The following is an 18,905-nucleotide window of genomic DNA, read 5'->3' as shown; positions in this document are numbered from 1 at the left end:
CCACCGTCCAATCTACTACCATCTGAGTCAACAACCTTTTCATTAAATGAATCTTATCCAGTTAGTCCCTTTGTAAAAACCCCTTTGATGATTTTTCGATTGTGCGCACAAAGAAGTCAATCTCTTATCATGATCTACGAGAGGCTGGGTGATCGAGCCCCTGCCTATTTCATCAAATTCATCTCAACATCTCCATCGTTCTCGGAGTGCTCCCAATCTTTTCTGCCATGTTGTCTTGACCTTCCTAAACCTCTGCCTGGTAGACTCACATGTTATGTTGCCCCTTAACATGGCTTCTCCCTCAAATTCTTTAAGTGTCAGCATAAATGTTGCTTCTTCAGAAAGGCCTCCTCTGCCCACACTTTCTAAATGAACCTCTTCTGCTTTTTGCTTTGCAAAAATGGTTCATTATTTTCCTCACAGTACTGATTTCAACCTATAATTTAAAACCATGTGTATTTTTTATTGTCTACTTCTCTCACTAAAGGGTAAGAACTATATGGCCCGAAAATATGGCCAGCACACAGTAGGACATAAGTAATTTTGAATAAGTTAATAAATAAATGAATTATCTATTATGTCTTAATGCATATTAATTACTCCTTTAGTGAACGTAGATCACAGTCCCTACACATTCTCAGATTCCATTGTCAATTGTTGTGCCAAAGTTTCTACTACAAAAGTCAGATGCAGGAAGAGAATTTCATTATGTGTTGTTTCTCTAGACACTGATGCCTCAATTAAAGGGGTAAACAGTTGGCTAAATTCATTTAATACTGCAACACAGCAATGCAGTCCAAGAGGCAATTTCACCTAGGTATCCAACAAGTACATTATTACATAACAATAAACCTTCTTTCCTTATCTCCATTCTTTAGATTTACTTTCAATCCCTTCGAAAACAGTCACTTCCTTCTATCCTAACGATGTCCTGGTTAAATCTGAAAATACAGCTCTCTTAAATATAAATTATGGTAACAGGAATATTAACATGGCATGAGGTGCTCTCCAAGTTAATGCATCACCTTCTACAGCCGAGCATTCAAATCCTTTTCCTCTAATTGCAGATTTCAGTTAGGCAGAAACTAGACTTGACTGCCACATGCTTGCAATGGAGTAGTTATCCTTCCTCCTGGGTCATCAAAGACTACGTGTCTCAAAATAAATAAGCCAGTAAATTAAGTTAGACAACACTTTAAACACAACCATTACTAATGTCACAACTGATTTGTTAAATTAAAATGTCTTAAGTCAACTAAAAATAAAATTCTGATAGGCCACAATGCCAGAGCCGTATTACCTTGCCTAGAATGTGCTTACCTCCGTGGACTGCCTGTAAAAAGCCTACTCCAACTCCAATCTCCTTGTCAAAAGTCCTCTGGACAGAATTAAAACTTCACTCCTGCCCAGGTTTCTCCCATTGCTATAACACCATAAGCGGACTAGCCTGTTAGCTCAACCAAGATAGGACCTTCACCAAGTGGACTGGAATGTCTCCTGTGCATAGTAAAAACTCCATATGGAATATGAGAATAATTACAAATAATTTCACATAACTATACAGCTAAAGACTATTGAAAAACTGAAGTCTGCTTACAACAGAGCAAAAGTGAGAAGTGGAGTTGTTTTGGGCCCCACTGTCTTCTCCCAGGACCACAGGTCCATTGGGGTCAAACATGTATTCCCAATCAATCCACACTTCTTTCCTCTAATTCATACAGCTCTTACTGTCCAAGCTCCATATGGATTCTTTGGTGGCTAGGTGATACACCACTGAGTTCCCGAAAATAAAAGAGATAAGGACAGCCCAGTCCCTGACATATTAACACTGTGCTATGTGGGCCCTTTGGGGAGATGTGCAACAGAGTAAATGTTGGTTTGCCCCCCCTCTTCTGGATATACCAAGCTCATTTTTTAAAAAATGTTTTCCCATATGTTTTGTGTTGCTCAGTGATGACAAGTCTAGATCTCTTTTTCAAGAAGGATTTCTTTTTAACGATTGCATACGCCTCATTGCAAGTCTATGGAAAAACACCTTTTCTGACTTGACAAGACCAGTGTCAGTTGCCTAAAAGCATCAAAACAGGAACTCCTTTCTGTATCATGATGTCAATAAGAGAGGGATGGACCGCGTGAACATTCTCAAACAAAAGTTTGCCCTTGGACTCATCATCAAGACACTCTACGTATCCACAAAGTAACTGAGTCACAAAAATGTCTTGTATCCACTGAATATGTTCTTAAGATGCTTAATATGCCTTACCGATATGTTACCTTTGTAGCTAGCCATGATCAGGGAATCATTTATATTAAATGATGGAGGAAGAGCCACAGAGCCCTGGGGACGTAGGCACTGTTAACATACTCTAAATATATTACCTCGTTTAGTCCACACACCAACGCTGCAAGAGAGGTATTACTGTCGCCATTATGCAGTTTAGGAAACTATGACTTCCTATGGCCAGGCTGGTAAGTGGAAGAGCTAACTCAAAAATCCTCATGTTTTCCAAGCCATATCAATTAGAAAGAGAGCAGACCTTTTTAAGACCTTTCACAGATGTGTAGGCATTCACCAATTCAAGAAATACAGTTACTCAATCATAGGAATCATCAGGGCAAAGCCAGAAAATATAAAGTTACTACCATTCTATAATCAGAACCAAATAGAAATGGTGGGACAGGAAATATTTTTACAGGATTTACAACCTTAAAGATAGTCAACCTGTGAATTCCAAGTGAGACCAAGGGACACCGTGAAACCATCGTTCAGGTTTTTTTCTACCATGCTAAGACATTCTGCTAATTACGCAGGTTATTTTTAAAGGCTTAATAAATTTGGGGTAGTAATATTATTATTTCCTTTTGTGGAAAACTTCTCTTCCCTAACTCCAGTGACTGCTATGAAGGGGGCTGTCAATCCTTTCTGGCTGCACAACCGGGTTTGTGAACTACGGAGCCAACTATGGTACCCCACACCTCTGGCCACGGTGCCTGATTCAGAACTGGGTACAACTCCTCTGGAGTTCTTCCTTGGAATTTTTCTAGATGGTGGAGAGTGCCCTCTCCTACTGGGTTGTGAGAGTGTGAGTCTTGGCTGTGACCAATGGCCATGGGGCCACCCTTAAAGGAATAGCCTGACTTGGAAACTAGACTGAACCACAGAGAGTGGTAGCAGGGAGATGAGAGGGGGAGAGAGTGAGACCATGAGAATAGAGTGAGAGAAAGAGAGAGGGAGAGAAGAAGAGGAAGAAGAAGGGAGTAGAGGAGGAAAGAAGACATTTAGAAAGACAGATAGTGAGCGACAGCATGGACCTCCCTTACTAACCGCCACAGAATGCAGTTCCAGCGTCTACAGTCAGGCAACCCACAGGCAAGTTTCCATCCCTGCCCTTCTGGGGTTTGACTAACAGTGCCTTTCCTTTTGCTTAAAGTATTTGGAATTTTTAAAAAATTACTTACAAGGATAAACTTAAGCTGTGTAGGAAAGCATGTTCATTACTTCGTAAGCTAAGTTATTCCCATGTCTGTGTCAAAAGCAATGATGTTAACAAGTCAAGTCAGCAGAAATTCATGGAGACCAGAGGGTGGAAAGGCACTGGCTTAGGGACCGTGAGAGCTACATCATAAACGAAGGCACAAAACGTCTCAGTGGGAAATAAAGACTAAAAGGCAAACGTCAGCATGGTTATGGCATGAAATGAAAACACACACATCATTAGGCATCATCACAGTATAAGACTAACAAAACAAAACAGGCACGTGATAAATACAGGGTACAGAGGAGGCGACAACCCGGTTGGGGTAACAGCACCCATTGTAGCATCTGTAGCGTGATGTGAAGTTCCACTCAGCTCGACACCAGCTGCGCTACACAAAGTTTAACACTTTTCATTGACCACATCCTGTTTCTTAGCAATGTCTGAGGAGACGAAGCATTCCTAAAATGCCCTTCCATTTACGACAGAAAATAGGAAGCAAAGCTTTCACTGGGCAAGGCTGGCTTCATGGGTGCTGTCTGCACACTTTTTTGGAAGGGCTCTGTACGTGCCATCTTGAAACTGTTTAATAATTTTTAACAAGGCCCCCCCCTTTCCCAGTGGAAATTGTCACTGGTCCTTACACTAAGGAAAGGGACGAGGCTTTCTACAAACCAATCAGACCAATGGTCTTGCTTATCAAAGCGGCCAGTTTGCCAGCAGGTGAGTTTCAGGAGTCAAAGGGTGGAGAAGGCGCGCTCACCGGGCTCACCTTCCTCCTTGGCCCTTGGTTAAAGGCAAATGATTCCGAACCACGAGAAGCCGGCAGGGAAGAGCACTTGTCATCTGCCAACTCACAACACTGCCACCAAGGGGTGAGCAAAGTCACCAGAGGTTGAGTCAAAAGAGCCTCGGTACAGTCCTAGGACAGGACGGGCACAGGATGAATGAAAGCAGCACGTGGTTGGTTTTACGAGACACCCCGTGAGGAAGAGCTGGCTTGGGTCACGTTAAATGCATCAAACATCAAGGAACAGGGGACCGGTACCAAAGCGTTACCTAGAGACACAGCTCGACCTCGTGGAGCCCAGGCTGGGGGAGACTGCGTGACCCTGGGGGGCGGGGGGCAACCGCATTAGTCAGTCCCAGCAGCTCCCTGAAGGGCATCTCCCCGGCTCCCGCACAGAGGCGCGAAGTAAAGGCGAACCACAGCGGAAGTCGCCCACCTTCTGTCCCAGGACCTCCGGCGGCGCCGCCACGGGAACACAACGGCCCGTGACAGCACATCGCCTCCCTGACGGGCTGCCGGGACAGTGACTCCCGGACCACAGCGCCACCCCTTCTGTCTTGTTGACGCCTGTCACTTCCATCCTCATGAGGACTCTGACCCCAGCCACCAAGCAAATAGCGGCACACGGTGAGACACCCACCCGTCAGGGCACCTGGCCGGCTCAGTGGGCGGAGCATCTGACTCTGGATTTCAGCTCGGGTCCTGATCTCAGGGTGGTGAGATCGAGTCCCGTGCCCCGCTCTGTGCTCAGTGTGGACTCTGGTCCTTCTCCCTCTGCTCCTCTCCCTGCTCTCTCTCTCTCTCTCTCTCTCAAATAAACAAATAAATAAATAACCTTTAAAAAAAAAAGAAAAAGAGCTATTCCTCTCTCAGATTTGTACAGTTGTGTGACTGACTTGTCAGCTCTTTTCCAGGGACAAGTTGAGATTAGAGATGAAGGAAGGCCCGCGGGGACCCGTGAGGGACAGGAAGGGAGGCTGTGGGGATGTGTGAAGTCAAGAAGAGGTTCCTCGTCACGATTTTCCAAACCGACAGCCCTTGCTTGGTAAAAAAAAAATTTTCAGAAAGATAACATACGGCCAAGTGTGAAGGACACGGATGGCAATTTAAGTGGGCCTGTATTTCAGTAATTCGCTCTCCTAGCTCACCTGCATGGGACTTTTGACTAAAATCGCACCTTTTTGGTTAACCCATAATGATGACCTTTGGAGTAGAACACTCTCATCTTTAGAATGAATATTTAAAGCATCTTCCCTTCTGTTCAGACCACTCTCTTTCCATCTACTATTCACTGAGGTATAGCTTCTTCTATGAAAACACCGCGAAATCCAAGTGATTAATTACATGAGTCAGCACTCCCACCACAGTCTATGTGCTCAAACAACGCCAGCCACTAATTTCAACTGATTTCAGGATGTGTCCTCTCAGAATCTACTGACAAGTGAAAACTAGGCGGACAATCATGGTTTTGTATGTACGGGAGACAGTAAGCAGAAACTGGAATTTTGTGTTATGACGACCGAAGTCCCTCAGGATGTAAGTGTTCTAAAGATCTGAAGCAAAGTCATGGTTAGGCCAAGGATGCTGGAAAGCAACTGATTGGTTCCGTTTTAGCATGTGGTTTACAGGGTGATTGTGCCTCGTTTTCCTCCTCCCGGTAGACCTAGTTATTTAGGGCTGCTGTCCTGGGAGAGCTAGCCTTCCTCCTGAGTTAATATTTAATACACCTCTACAGAATTTCATAATCGGTGACAAAGACTTTATTTCATACACCTAAAAGAAAAAACTTCCCTTCATTCCTGAAAACGTTTACTTTAGGAAATGTGGTGTAATTCTACAAGAATCCTGAAAGATCTTTTAAAAAATACCAATCATCTGTTTCCTGGTGACATCTGCCAGAAACTTCAATACAAATGGTGAAATTTGGACAGTATCTCATGAACTGAGCAAAAACAAGACAAAACAAAAATGATTCATCTTACCTTTATATGGTCTTTGCTATTGGCCTTTTGAGGTGAGTAGGGGTTATCATCTCAGCAGGGTTGTTCCACTCCACTTACATGATCTGCTTTTTTGTGGTTTCCTCCTCACAGAAGTTGTTTTACCAGACGGTGGTCCTGGCAAACCATTTCCCCTGCTACGCTCTGCAGCATTATAGCCTCTGGGCCAACCTTCTTATTCAAACTCCAAATTTTGTCAGTTCTCAGCACCCTGTTAGACTCGATATCCCAGGTTGAGGGCCATCTAATTTTTCATTTAGGCTAGAAAAGTTGGCAACCCCAGTGGTGTCACACCTAATAAAATACCAGTTTTAAAATGCCATTGTGCAAACGAAAAAAACCTACCTTTCTTGTAGAATGAGTTTGTTCTCTTTCTTCCAAAAGTCTTTAAAGTCAGAGCTGAATTCATGCCAGATACTGAAGAAAACATTCGGGGACACCTCCTTTTCTCCAAGTTTTGGCTTCATGAAGAAATAGGCTGTAGTCTCCAAAAAGCTGTCAAAGCACACACAAGAGCATAAAAGCTGTGATTACTTTCCAATATGGGATATTCTTCCTTCATCCAAATGGTGATTTCATTCATACACGGTTATTATTACTAAGAAGACTCAAACTCTTCAAGCATCAACAGTAGTCGCTTACGGTTTTATGTTAGAGTTTTGGATACAGATAGTAGCAGCTGACTAGAATCCTCCATATACTGATAACTATCCTTGGTCCAATTCCATTGTCAAAGTTAATCACTAAGTGCCTGATATACCGTAGAAATAAACGTAGAATCAAGTTGGGACATATTATAGGTAGTGGGTCTCTACTTTCTTTCTTACACTCTAAAGTAATGAAATATTAGCCATTTGTCCCCAAACTACTATGTATTCTCTATGTATTTTATATTGCTTACATACAGCTGGGTTTCCTACATTGCTGAGGAGAAAAGAAAAAAGTGAGTCCCAGGAAATGGTGACAAAGTCTCTCATCAGATCATGGCAATATCATTGACTGGATACCAATATGGCAGCCAGCACTGTGACTGTGGACTGATGTGTCTTTATTTATTTTTTTTACAAAGATTTTTTAATTATTTATTTGACAGAGAGAGAGATCACAAGTAGGCAGAGAGGCAGGCAGAGAGAGAGAGGAGGAAGCAGGCTCCCTGCCGAGCAGAGAGCCTGATGCGGGGCTCGATCCCAGGACCCTGAGATCATGACCTGAGCAGAAGGCAGAGGCTTAACCCACTGAGCCACCCAAGTGCCCCTGATAGCGTCAGTCTTTAAAAGGTGCTGCTTCAGAATACAACTACATGAAGCTCAGAAGAGTTTCAGAAGGCCTCGTTGACAAAGAGCATACAACTGGTAAATGGTACCTTTATGACTCAACAAAAGTCTTCCATTCCCATAAAAAATGCCCTGAAAAGGACCTAGGCCAATAAAACCAGTAATGTCATGGTGAGGACACCTGGGCAGCTGGTCAGCGTATGGCCAGAGTTGCTGCAAAAAGGAGTGACATCCCAATAACCTTTGCCACCCCCTTCCCTTTTCTCCCCTACCCTGGCAGGGCCCAGCACTTTTGCTGCTACATAAACCTCTGATTTACTGATTTACTATGAAGCAAACATTTCTAAGATGACTTGAGTTTGCCATATTGTATTGATTAAAAATATGTGTTCACACGTACACACATCAACACACATCTGTACGTATTCAGTTTGTCCTATAGCTGATTTCAAAACCTCATCCTGAAAAATATATGAAAACTATCTCCTTGAGATGAGCACTAGTAAAATGAGATATGTAGGGTAAATGTGCTCAGAAAGGGAAGGAGACCGAGCCTTACACACGAATAAAGAATTCACAGCCACCCTATGACCAACGGGCTAGTCTCTTCTGTTTTTAAACTCGCCTCACGGTAGTCTCTAAGCAGTGAGATTCCCAAGGACACTAGGTTTTAGATTCTGGGGCGAGACAACAGCATGCATTTGACCAAATGTGTAGCTCCTGGGAATTATGTATTTCTCCATAGTTTGCCTCGTAGGAAAAATGACAGAGTAAAGGCAGTCAATCCTGAGAGAGTCAGGCTAAGTGGATACGGTATGTGAGAATCTGGCCGTCCAGAGCCATCGTAATGACATCAGAATGCGTCCACAGTATGTGCTGATGGGGTGACGACTGCCACAGAGGAGACGGCCGGCGGCAGGAATAGTCTAAGACAGATCTGGGTCATATTTTATTAAAACTGATAAAGTACGCACATACTTCCCTCCTAAGAAAACTGCTCATTCTCCTTATGAGCCCAAAGACACTTTACGACCTGTATGACAGAAATTAGGTCTCAGATCCCTGACATCCATTTACTCTTTCCTACCACTTCTTGGTATTTATGCTTCCTAAATTGATCATTAAAGTCCACGCCAGTTAGTCTGGGCAGACATACCTAAGCTGTCATAATTGATTCCTCTCTTTAGCCACTTAGAACATTCTGAAAGTTCTATCATGAGGCAGCATGGTCTAAAGGAGCGAATATAGGATTCAGAATCATAAACAACTGAATTCCAAAACACGATTTTCCAAACTGTTACATGTTTCAACACAAAACAAATTTACTTTGTATTACATATTATTTTCCATCACAAATACTGTGTATTCTACATTATATAATAAGAAATGTGAATACATATTTACTAAAAATTTTCTCTAAACTGTAACTAATTCAATTGAGGCTGAGTTATTAAAAACCATTCATGTGATCATGTTCCCTTGCAGACATTTTTGAATTACTGGCTCGCACACAGGTTTCTGATACTGGTAGTAATTATTCTAATTATTGAATAATTTCCCCCTGGCTTTGTCATAAATTGCCTACGTAGCTTTAAGAAGGCAGCAACTTCCGAGTTTCAGTTTTAAGCTTTTCAGTTTCTTCAGGTATAAAGTGGAGGATATGTCTCCTTTTCAAGGTTGTCATAAAGATTCAGTGAAAAGTACTTGCATGTTATAAACTAAAATAGCAATACATGTATTAACTTTCTAAGAAGGACTTTTCACAAAAAATGCTCTTTGTGCTAGACTCAATGAACTTGTGAGACATACGAGATCCTGCAACTGAACCGAAGTCAGCATGTGAAAGTGCTGAACAGCATGAGTCTCGATAATGACAACCTATGTGTGCAGCCATTTCTCTGGAAGTGGCCACGGTGAAAGAATGTGTCACCGAAGTAGGACACAGAGAGTAAAGACTTATCTGAGGATCACGAATGCTCTCCCAACTGCATTCAACCACCCCACTCCCTAGAATACGTCATAAGCTCTTTTAAAAAGTAACCAAATAAATGATGGGCAATAATTTCTACAAGTTATCAAGGTACCTTGTATGCTAGAGGCATTTTTGGTCATATAATCCTATGCAGTATTAGGTGGCATTCAGCTAATTCAGTCATATTTATACGACATGAAAGATACCCATTTGGACGCGGGTGCGAGGGACAAGTTCCATGCTTTCTGAATTAGCCCCCCCCCTTTTTTTAATTTCCTAAATTGGAATCCAGGAGGGTCCCATCCAACAAACGGCAACACAGGAGCACAAAAGAGGGCAGGCATTTTATCTGGGCCTTTCCTCACTACCGGCTGTTCTGTGGGACACTCCTGAAATGAGTGACGGCTTAGGAGCCAGTAGTGGAAAGAACCGTAGTTATAATGCAAAGAAAATGCAGCAGTCATAGTAAGAGACAACTCCAGAGGTCACTAAATAATCCAGACCCTGCAATCAGGATTCGTAAGTAGACGTCTCTGGAAAAAGTCAGCGCTACACCTCTTTTGCTACAAACATGAAATAGTACAAACTATGGCTCTGTGATACAATCAAGGTAGCCACAGCGTTCTGAAAAGATAGCTTCAGCAGAACTGTTTTGAAATCTCTCAATCCCCACATCAAAACAGAACTGAGATATTAAAAACCAAAACTGATAAAAAAAAAATCTGCAAAAACACTGTGCCCATTATCACCACAAACCTCCAAATGCAAACAGGGGAGACAAACCACTGACCACTCAGAACCTAAGCTGTGACACTGTCAATATGGGAGGAGGCAGAGGAAAGCAACGGGGTGGGGGGTCCCACAAAACAGAAGAAACCCCGAATCACAGGCACCCCTGAAAATTGTTTAAGGGATATCTGAGAGGTGCAGCTGAAACTGGAAGGGGTTTTATACACTCTGGCGCATGGAAGAGAAGATCTACAGTCAGTTCTGAAAGGGCTGGGGACAGCCTGAATATATGAAGTCTTAGTACTAACCCAGAGAAACTCCCTCTTTTGGCAGAGCTCTGCACTGGTAGAAAACGCTGGGAGTAGATTCAAATTGTGCAGGATAAAGAAAAGGACGAAGGAAATAGGAATTGCAGATATATTAGAGGGGCAAATCTGCAGGCAGTATGAGGTCTTTTTTTTTTTTTTTTTTTTTTTTTACCATTATGCACAGGCAACAAAAAAGAAAGATCTAGAGCAGGAAAGCCACAAACGGACTAAAATTTAAAACATAAAAATACCAAAAGATGTGGGAGCAGATGAAGCAGTGCTTAGAAATTCAGAACTTTAAAACACCTTTAATTAGAAAAATCAAGGTGTGAAATAAGTAACATAAGGCATCTAACTCCAGAAACGGAAGAGGAGCAAGTGGAACTTGACTAAGCAGAAGAATGGAAATAATGCAAAGAACATTTAGTAAGAAACAGAAAATAAACCTTACAGAAAATTAGTGAGATCATTAACTGGCTTACTGAAAAATTTACTAAACTTGATAGCCATCTACCATCGCTGATAAAGGAAAAAAGAGGAAATACAAATTACCAACACCACAGATGAAAGTGGGGTTATCATGATAGATCATACAGGCCTCAAAAGTATAATTATCGGGACGCCTGGGTGGCTCAGTTGGTTGAGCAGCTGCCTTCGGCTCAGGTCATGATCCCGGCGTCCTGGGATCGAGTCCCACATCGGGCTCCTTGTTCTGTGGGGAGCCTGCTTCTCCCTCTGCCTCTGCCTGCCACTCTGTCTGCCTGTGCTCGTGCTCTCTCTCTCTTTCTGACAAATAAATAAATAAAATCTTTAAAAAAAAAGTATAATTATCAACAATTTTATGCCAAAATGTATTAAAAATTGAAAGTCTGAGGGTTGCTGGAGGGGAGGGGAGTGAGAGGGCTGGGGTGGTTGGGTGATGGGACACTGGGAAGGGTATGTGCTATGGTCAGTGTTGTGAATTGTGTAAGACCGATGAGTCACAGACCTGTACCCCTGAAGGAAGTAATACATTATAGGTTAATAAAAAAAAAAAAAAAATGAAAGTAATCTCAGTTATTTCAATAAGTGAAATTTATTTCAATAAATAATTATTTTTTATAAACCTGTAACAAAAAATATCCCTTTGCAAATACTTGTAGTCCAAATTGTTTCATAGGTGCATTTACATATATTTAGTTACACCTAATTAATGACATATTTAATGAAGACATAATGCCAATTTAACACGAACTTTTTCAGAAAACAGAGTGAGAGCATGTTCTTAACTCATTTTATAAGGCCAGCATTGCTCTGATGTTGATACCAAAAAATAAAAACATATGGGAAAAAAAGAGAAAGTTTTATAGATTAATATCCCTTGTCAACAAAAGTAGAACATCTTTCATATAATATTAACAAACTGAAAGCAGCAATTTAAAAAATGGATACTATGTCACAAACACTGGGAGTTTATGCCAATACAAAGTTGTTTTACCATCTGAAAAGCAATCAGTGTAACCTGTCACATGAGCAGAGTAAAGAAAGGCCATATGGTTATTTCACTAAATGAAGACAAAAAATTTTTAAAAAATAAAATACAAATTATTATAAAAAAAGGAAAAAATTCTTTGTAAGATGGGAATAGAAGTAAACATACACAATTAGATAAATGGCATCTGTGAAAAGCCTATACCTAACATCATAGTCAAAATTATGCATGCCATATGATTCCATTTACATGAAATCCAAGTATATCCAAAATTAATCTATGTTGATAGAAAACAAAATAATGATTGTCTTTTCAGAGAGGTGTGGGGTAAACAGATTGAGGCAACAGAACTGTTTTGAATGATGTTTGAATGGTAGTTAATCATTGAACCTGTTTTATTGTATAAATTATGCCTTGATTAACACAGAAAGAATGGAAGAAAGTAAGAAAAACAAACAAACAAAGAAGATCTGGAAGGAGATTGCGATTAAGTCCTATGTTTAATAGTAATTAAAAAACAAAAAAGAAACGAGGGATAAAATAAAGTTTCTATGGACCAATGAGAACATCCCAGATCATGCCAGAGCATGCCAGAAACAGGCCTAATAAGCAGATGAAAACGGCTGGCTAATATTTTAAGACAAGCTAAAAGAAATTAATAAAATGATATCAGCTATAATAAACACAATTAGAAGTAGAAAAAAAACTCAGAAACAAGGTGGTATAATTTAGTAAAGAACCATGAAATATAAAATATTTCATACATGAAGTCTGAACTGAAAACTCACAAGAGTTACTAAGAAAAACGTATCATTTGTTAATAGAAACAGAAGATAAAATTAAAGAAAAAAGTTTAAATCAAAGAGAAATGAAGAAAGTAAGGAGGAAGCTACAAGTATAGAAGACATTCTCACAGGTGTATTATAAAAGTCCCTACAAAAGATAACCAAAGGGCACCTGGGTGGCTCAGTGGGTTAAGCCTCTGACTTCTGCTCAGGTCATGATGGCTCGGGTCATGATCTCAGAGTCCTGGGATTAAGCCCTGGCATCGGGCTCTCTGCTCAGCAGGGAGCCTGCTTCCTCCTCTTGCTGCCTGCCTCTCTGCCTACTTGTGATTTCTGTCTGTCAAATGAATAAATAAATAAATAATCTTAAAAAAAGAAAAAGATAATCAAATCAGTGGAACAGAACACATATTTAAAAATATGAACTTTTTTTTAAATAAATAAAAAATGTTTGAAGCTACATGTTAAAAGGCCATGTCAATAATCAACACTGAGACATATTCTAGTAAAACTACTGTATTTAAAAAAGAAAAAAAGACCCTTTGGTCATCATACAAAAAAAACCAAGTTCCTTACAAAGGAAAAAAAAAAAACCCTTACTATTATAATACATTAAGACAATATACTATGTCAGAAGACAGTGCAATGACATATTTAAGATACTAAAGACAGAAAGAGTGAACCAAATATTTTATATCTAACCAAACTGACTTTCGAATATAAAGGGCAGAGAAGAGCGATTTTCAGGATGAACAAATTGAAGAAATATTGTTCTAATGTTCAATGATCAAAGAATCTACTAGAAAATGAGATTCAGAAGGTCAAGATGGCGGAAGAGACTCTGATGTAAGGATTGGCAGCTCAGGTTTCTCAACCTAGGAAAAGATACAGGATGTCAGACCTTAAAGTTAAGAACTGTGCCCTGAACTTGAACTAGAAGTGCTGACAGGAACTAACAACATACTTTAACTCTAGCTCTGTCTGCAAAGCTAGTTACAGTATTAATTCAATAGCAATAAAAGTACAAACCAGGTTTGTGATCTCCAAAGACCATTCTAAATAATGATCTCAGTGCTACCTGAAGAAACAGCTCAATCCAGGACAGGGGAAGAAGTGTACAAAATGAACCTGGAACATTCAACAAAGAAGACAGTAAAGGAAGATCATGTCAAAAATAACTCAGAAGTAGAAAACCAAAGCTGATGGCACCACAATTCCAGACTTCAAGCTCTATTACAAAGCTGTGATCATCAAGACGGTATGGTACTGGCACAAAGACACATAGATCAATGGAACAGAACAGAGAGCCCAGAAATGGACCCTCAACTCTATGGTCAACTAATCTTTGACAAAGCAGGAAATGTCTTTTTTCCTTTGGAAAAAGTCTCTTCAACAAATGGTGCTGGGAAAATTGGACAGCCACATGCAGAAGAAGGAAACTGGACCATTTCCTTACACCACACACAAAAATAGACTCAAAATGGATGAAAAACCTCAATGTGAGACAGGAATCCATCAAAATCCTTGAGGAGAACACAGGCAGAACCTCTTCGACCTCAGCCGCAGCAACTTCTTCCTAGAAACATTACCAAAGGTAAGGGAAGCAAGGGCAAAAATAAACTATTGGGACTTCATCATATCAAAACTTTTTCACAGTGAAGGAAACAGTCAACAAACTAAGAGGCAACATTTCTGCAAAGAAGACATCCAGATGGCCAACAGACACCTGAAAAAGTGCTCCATATTACCCGGCGTCAGGGAAATACAAATCAAAACCACAGTGAGATACCACCTCACACCAGTCAGAATGGCTAAAATCAGCCAATCAGGAAACAACAGGTGTTGGCGAGGATGCGGAGAAAGGGGAGCCCTCCTACGCTGCTGGAGGGAACGCAAGCTGGTGCAGCCACTCTGGGAACCAGTATGGAGGCTCCTCAAAAAGTTGAAAATAGAGCTACCCTATGACCCAGCAATTGCACTACTGGGTATTTACCCTAAAGATACAGATGTAGTGATCCGAAGGGGCACGTGCACCCGAATGTTTATAGCAACAATGTCCACAATAGCGAAACTATGGAAAGAGCCCAGATGTCCATCAACAGACAAATGGATAAAGAAGATGTCACACACACACACACACACACACACACACACACACACACAGGAATATTATGCAGCCATCAAAAATTGAAATCTTGTCATATGCAATGATGTGGATAGAACTAGAGGGTATTATGCGAAGCTAAATAAGCCAGTCAGAGAAAGACAATTATCATGATCTCACTGCTATGAGGAATTTGAGAAACAAGACAGATGATCCTAGGGGAAGGGAGGGAAAATGACGCAAGATGAAACCAGAGAGGGAGACAAACCACGAGAGACTCTTAATCTCAGGAAACAAACTGAGGGTGGCTGGAGTGGGGGGCCGAGGGAGGGGGTGGGTGGGTCATGGACACTGGGGAGGGTATGTGCTATGGATTGTGTAAGACTGATGATTCACAGACCTGTACCCCTGAAACAAATAATATACTATAGGTTAATAAAAAATAATATAATAAAAGATAATTCAGAATTGAACTTAAAGATGGAACATTTTGTATTAGTAAGGCTAATAACTGCAAAGGACTGAAATACCTAAACATATGCTTAATTCAATGAGATCATCATAATGCTTAAGACTTTAAAAATATATTTACTTAATTTTGGAAAATGCTAGCTAACTACCTCATTATTATCTACAGCTATTTACTCATCTGCAAGAAATATAGGACAGAGGATCAGGTTTCCTGCATTAATAGGCTAAAATCAGGAAAATCCAGACTTTGGAGAAACAGCACAGGACTGCTATGGACTGAATGTTTGTGTCCAAAAATTTCATATGCCAAAGACGTAATCCTCAGTGTAATGGTATTTGGAGATGGGAGCTTTTGGAGATAATTAGGTTTAGATGAGGTATTGAGAGAACAACCCCTAAGATTAGTGATCTTAGGAGAAGACAAAGAAGCCAGACCTACTTCCACCCCAGTCTCTGCCTTGTGAGAACATGAAGGGACAGAAGTGTGCAAGCCAGGAAGAGGACCCTCACCAGATCCCAAATGTGCCGTCACCTTGACCTTGGACACTGGAGCCTCCAGAACTGTGAGAAATAAATGTTTATTGTGTTAGCCACCCAACACAGGATATTTTGTTATAAAAGTCAGAACCAAGACAAGAAAAAATGATCTAGTTTCCTCCCTAAATAAAGGTAAAGGGGGAAAAGAAGTGTTGGTGGGGAAACTATAATAAAGACTTAAAAGATATCATCTAATTATAATGGTTGGAATTTCTTTATATCCTGTTTCAAACATACCGTAACAAATTAAAAACATTTATAATATATACGAACAGATTAGACTTTTGAAAAGAGACTGGATATTCTGGCACATTAGGGATTCTTCTTATTTTTAGGGGTAAAAGTGGTTGTGTTTTGTGAAGCGGATCTTTCAGAGATACGGACTAAAATACACACGGATGAAATCACAGCTGTGGAGGATTTGCTTCAGAGATACTATGGGCGCAGCGAGTGTAAGAGGTTAGATGAAACCGAACTGGTGACTGTCACAGCTGGCTCAGGGCTACGTGGTGGGTCCCTGTACATCCTTGACCTTTGCACGTGTCTTAACTTTTCCATAATGAAGAATGTTCTTTTAAAGAATTTTTTTATTCATTTGACAGAGAGAGAGAATAAGCAGGGGGAGTGGCAGGCAGAGGGAGAGGGAGAAGCAGGCTCCCCAAGGAGTCCGATGTAGGACTTGATCCCAGGACTCTGGGATCATGACCTGAGCTGAAGGCAGACGCTTAACCCACTGAACCACCCAGGCGCCCCCGAATAATTTATTTATTTATGTATGTATTTATTATTTTTATTTTATTTAATTAATTTATTTTTAAAGATTTTATTTATTTATTTGACAGAGATCACAAGTAGGCAGAGAGGCAGGCAGAGGGGCGGGGGGAGCAGGCTCCCCGCTGAGCAGAGAGTCCAATGTGGGGCTTGATCCCAGAACCATGAGATCATGACCTGAGCCAAAGGCAGAGGCTTAACGCACTGAGCCACCCAGGTGCCCCAGAATTTTTTTTTTTTAATTACAAATGCACATACACAAGGCTATAAGCCTCTTTCAAAACGGCATTCTAGAACTATTTTTAAAAGGCTAGAACATTGCTTGAAAGACCTCTACTGGATATTGTTTTTGACTATGAGTTACGTTCCACAGATAATCAAAACAGACAGCTTTGATTTCCTTATTTGAAAAGGGGCCATACCACAAAATGAGAATTATATTCTTTCAAACTCCTCATCTGTTTTTAAGGCAGTTCTCTTTCTGGGAACCGTGTGCATAAAGAATGACTCAAAGTTTGGTTTTTATTACAATGAAAAGAGGTGTTAGTAATTATCCTAAAATAGCATTTTCTTGCCACAGGTTAGGATCTACAAGGAGAAGCAAACGAAATATTTAAAACTGAGATACTGTCTGTCCTTGCTATCAATTAATTCCCATCCATGAACAGGATTTACCTCTAGAAAGTACTACATAAAACCCTGCCTTTAAGCCCAAGTCTTGGGAGCACCTACTCCGCTGTAGTCCTAGAAAAGGGCACTCTTGCTTCCACTGAATTCATCAGGTAGTAACTTTGGGCCTGACACCACAAACGCAGGGCCAAGACACTGGAGAAGGCAATTCAATTACTTCCCTGAAGAACATTTCTATCGGGTTAACAAACAAACGAATCAAGGTATTGGACAAAGCAGTCAGTCGGTTAAGCCTCCGGCGTCCACGCCCCCAGGCACCGCTGGTGCTGCTCTCAGAATCAGATGGCCCCCTCGCCCTCTCGGTGTCCCCTGCATCAAACACACGCCTCGAAGGGTAAACTCGTCTGAGATAATGTTTAGAAAACACTCAGATACTTATTCTTCAGCACCTGAAAGCATGTCTAACACGACATAAGAGAAGGCTTTTTGGTAGGTGGCTGGGGGCTCCAGAAATAATCCCTGTTATAGAAAAAAGGATGTATCCACAAGAACGATCCAGAATGAGTAACCCAAAGATGAGTGGATTTTCAGGGCACTGGGTGGCTCAGTCGGTTAAGCGTCTGACTCTTGATGTGGACTCGGGTCATGATCTCAGGGTCATGAGACTGAGCCCTGTTATAGGGCTCCTCGATGGGCGTGGAGCCGGCTTAAGATTCTCTCTCTCTCTATCCCTCTGCTCCTCCCCGACCCCTCCCGTGATGTATGCATGTGCTCTCTCGCTCTCTCTCTCTCAAAATTTAAAAAAAAAAAAAAGAAAAAAAAGGGGTTGCTTTTCAGTCATTAGCATCTTTACTTCCTGATGTCAAAGAGACTTTCCACCCCAGGTAACATAATAGCTCCACAGCATCTTTCCCCACTGGCTTCTTGTTCCCATCAGTCTAGCACACAGGAGTTGTTTAGGAAATATTTGCTTAAAGAATGATTCTTGGCTCAACACCTATATGGACCGCTCTGGGGAGGAAAAAAAAAAACCCTGATTTTTAGAAACTTAGTAGTAAAAAAAAAATTCTGTTAGGCCTTTAAAGCCTGCTATTAAAAAAAAAACAAGAGTTTTGAATTGGAAGGACCAAGATTTAGTTCTGGTTCCACCCCAAGTGGATCTCTGCTGACTTCATGAGCTTCTCCAAGCTCCGTCATCTCATCTGTAATATGAGAATGGCAGGGCCTCCTGCCTAATCGGATCCTTATGAGGATTAATGAGATCAAGGAGGCAATATGCTTCTTGGAGTTGTCAGGTACACGGCAAGATCTGTGAGCGAGGGTCCCACTACCACTGGCCACCACTGCTTCATCCTTCCCGGAACGTTCACAGAGTGTGAAAAGACCTGGTACCTGTTCCTCACACAGACACACGAGGGACAATGACTCCTTTCTTTCCTAGACCCTCACATAATTATGAGGCAACACAGGACCAATTTATAGATTAAAGCCAATATCGTATGTCAGTCTCCCGGGGCAACAGGCAAGTGCCCAGTGGGGTGAGCACGTTACCCGTTCTTCCCGGCTCGTCTGTGCAGTTTATGTCAG

The 18,905-nt window shown here is 41.2% G+C and overlaps 1 protein-coding gene across 1 annotated transcript in view; it reads right to left on the bottom strand.

Annotated features, from left to right (window-relative positions):
* Window positions 1-18,905, bottom strand: part of LOC111150900 (formin 2) — a 357,894-nt gene that overhangs the window by 20,146 nt on the left and 318,843 nt on the right. Inside the window, 1 exon segment of the mRNA XM_022508586.1 lies at window positions 6,612-6,761. Within this exon segment, the coding sequence (XP_022364294.1) occupies window positions 6,612-6,761 (150 nt within the window).

Source organism: Enhydra lutris, unplaced genomic scaffold (genome assembly GCF_002288905.1).
Source record: "Enhydra lutris kenyoni isolate GAN:26980312 unplaced genomic scaffold, ASM228890v2 scaffoldscaffold24, whole genome shotgun sequence".
Lineage (NCBI taxonomy): Eukaryota > Metazoa > Chordata > Mammalia > Carnivora > Mustelidae > Enhydra > Enhydra lutris.
Note: the sequence above shows the minus strand (reverse complement) of the source record. Positions and strands in the feature narration are given on the sequence as shown.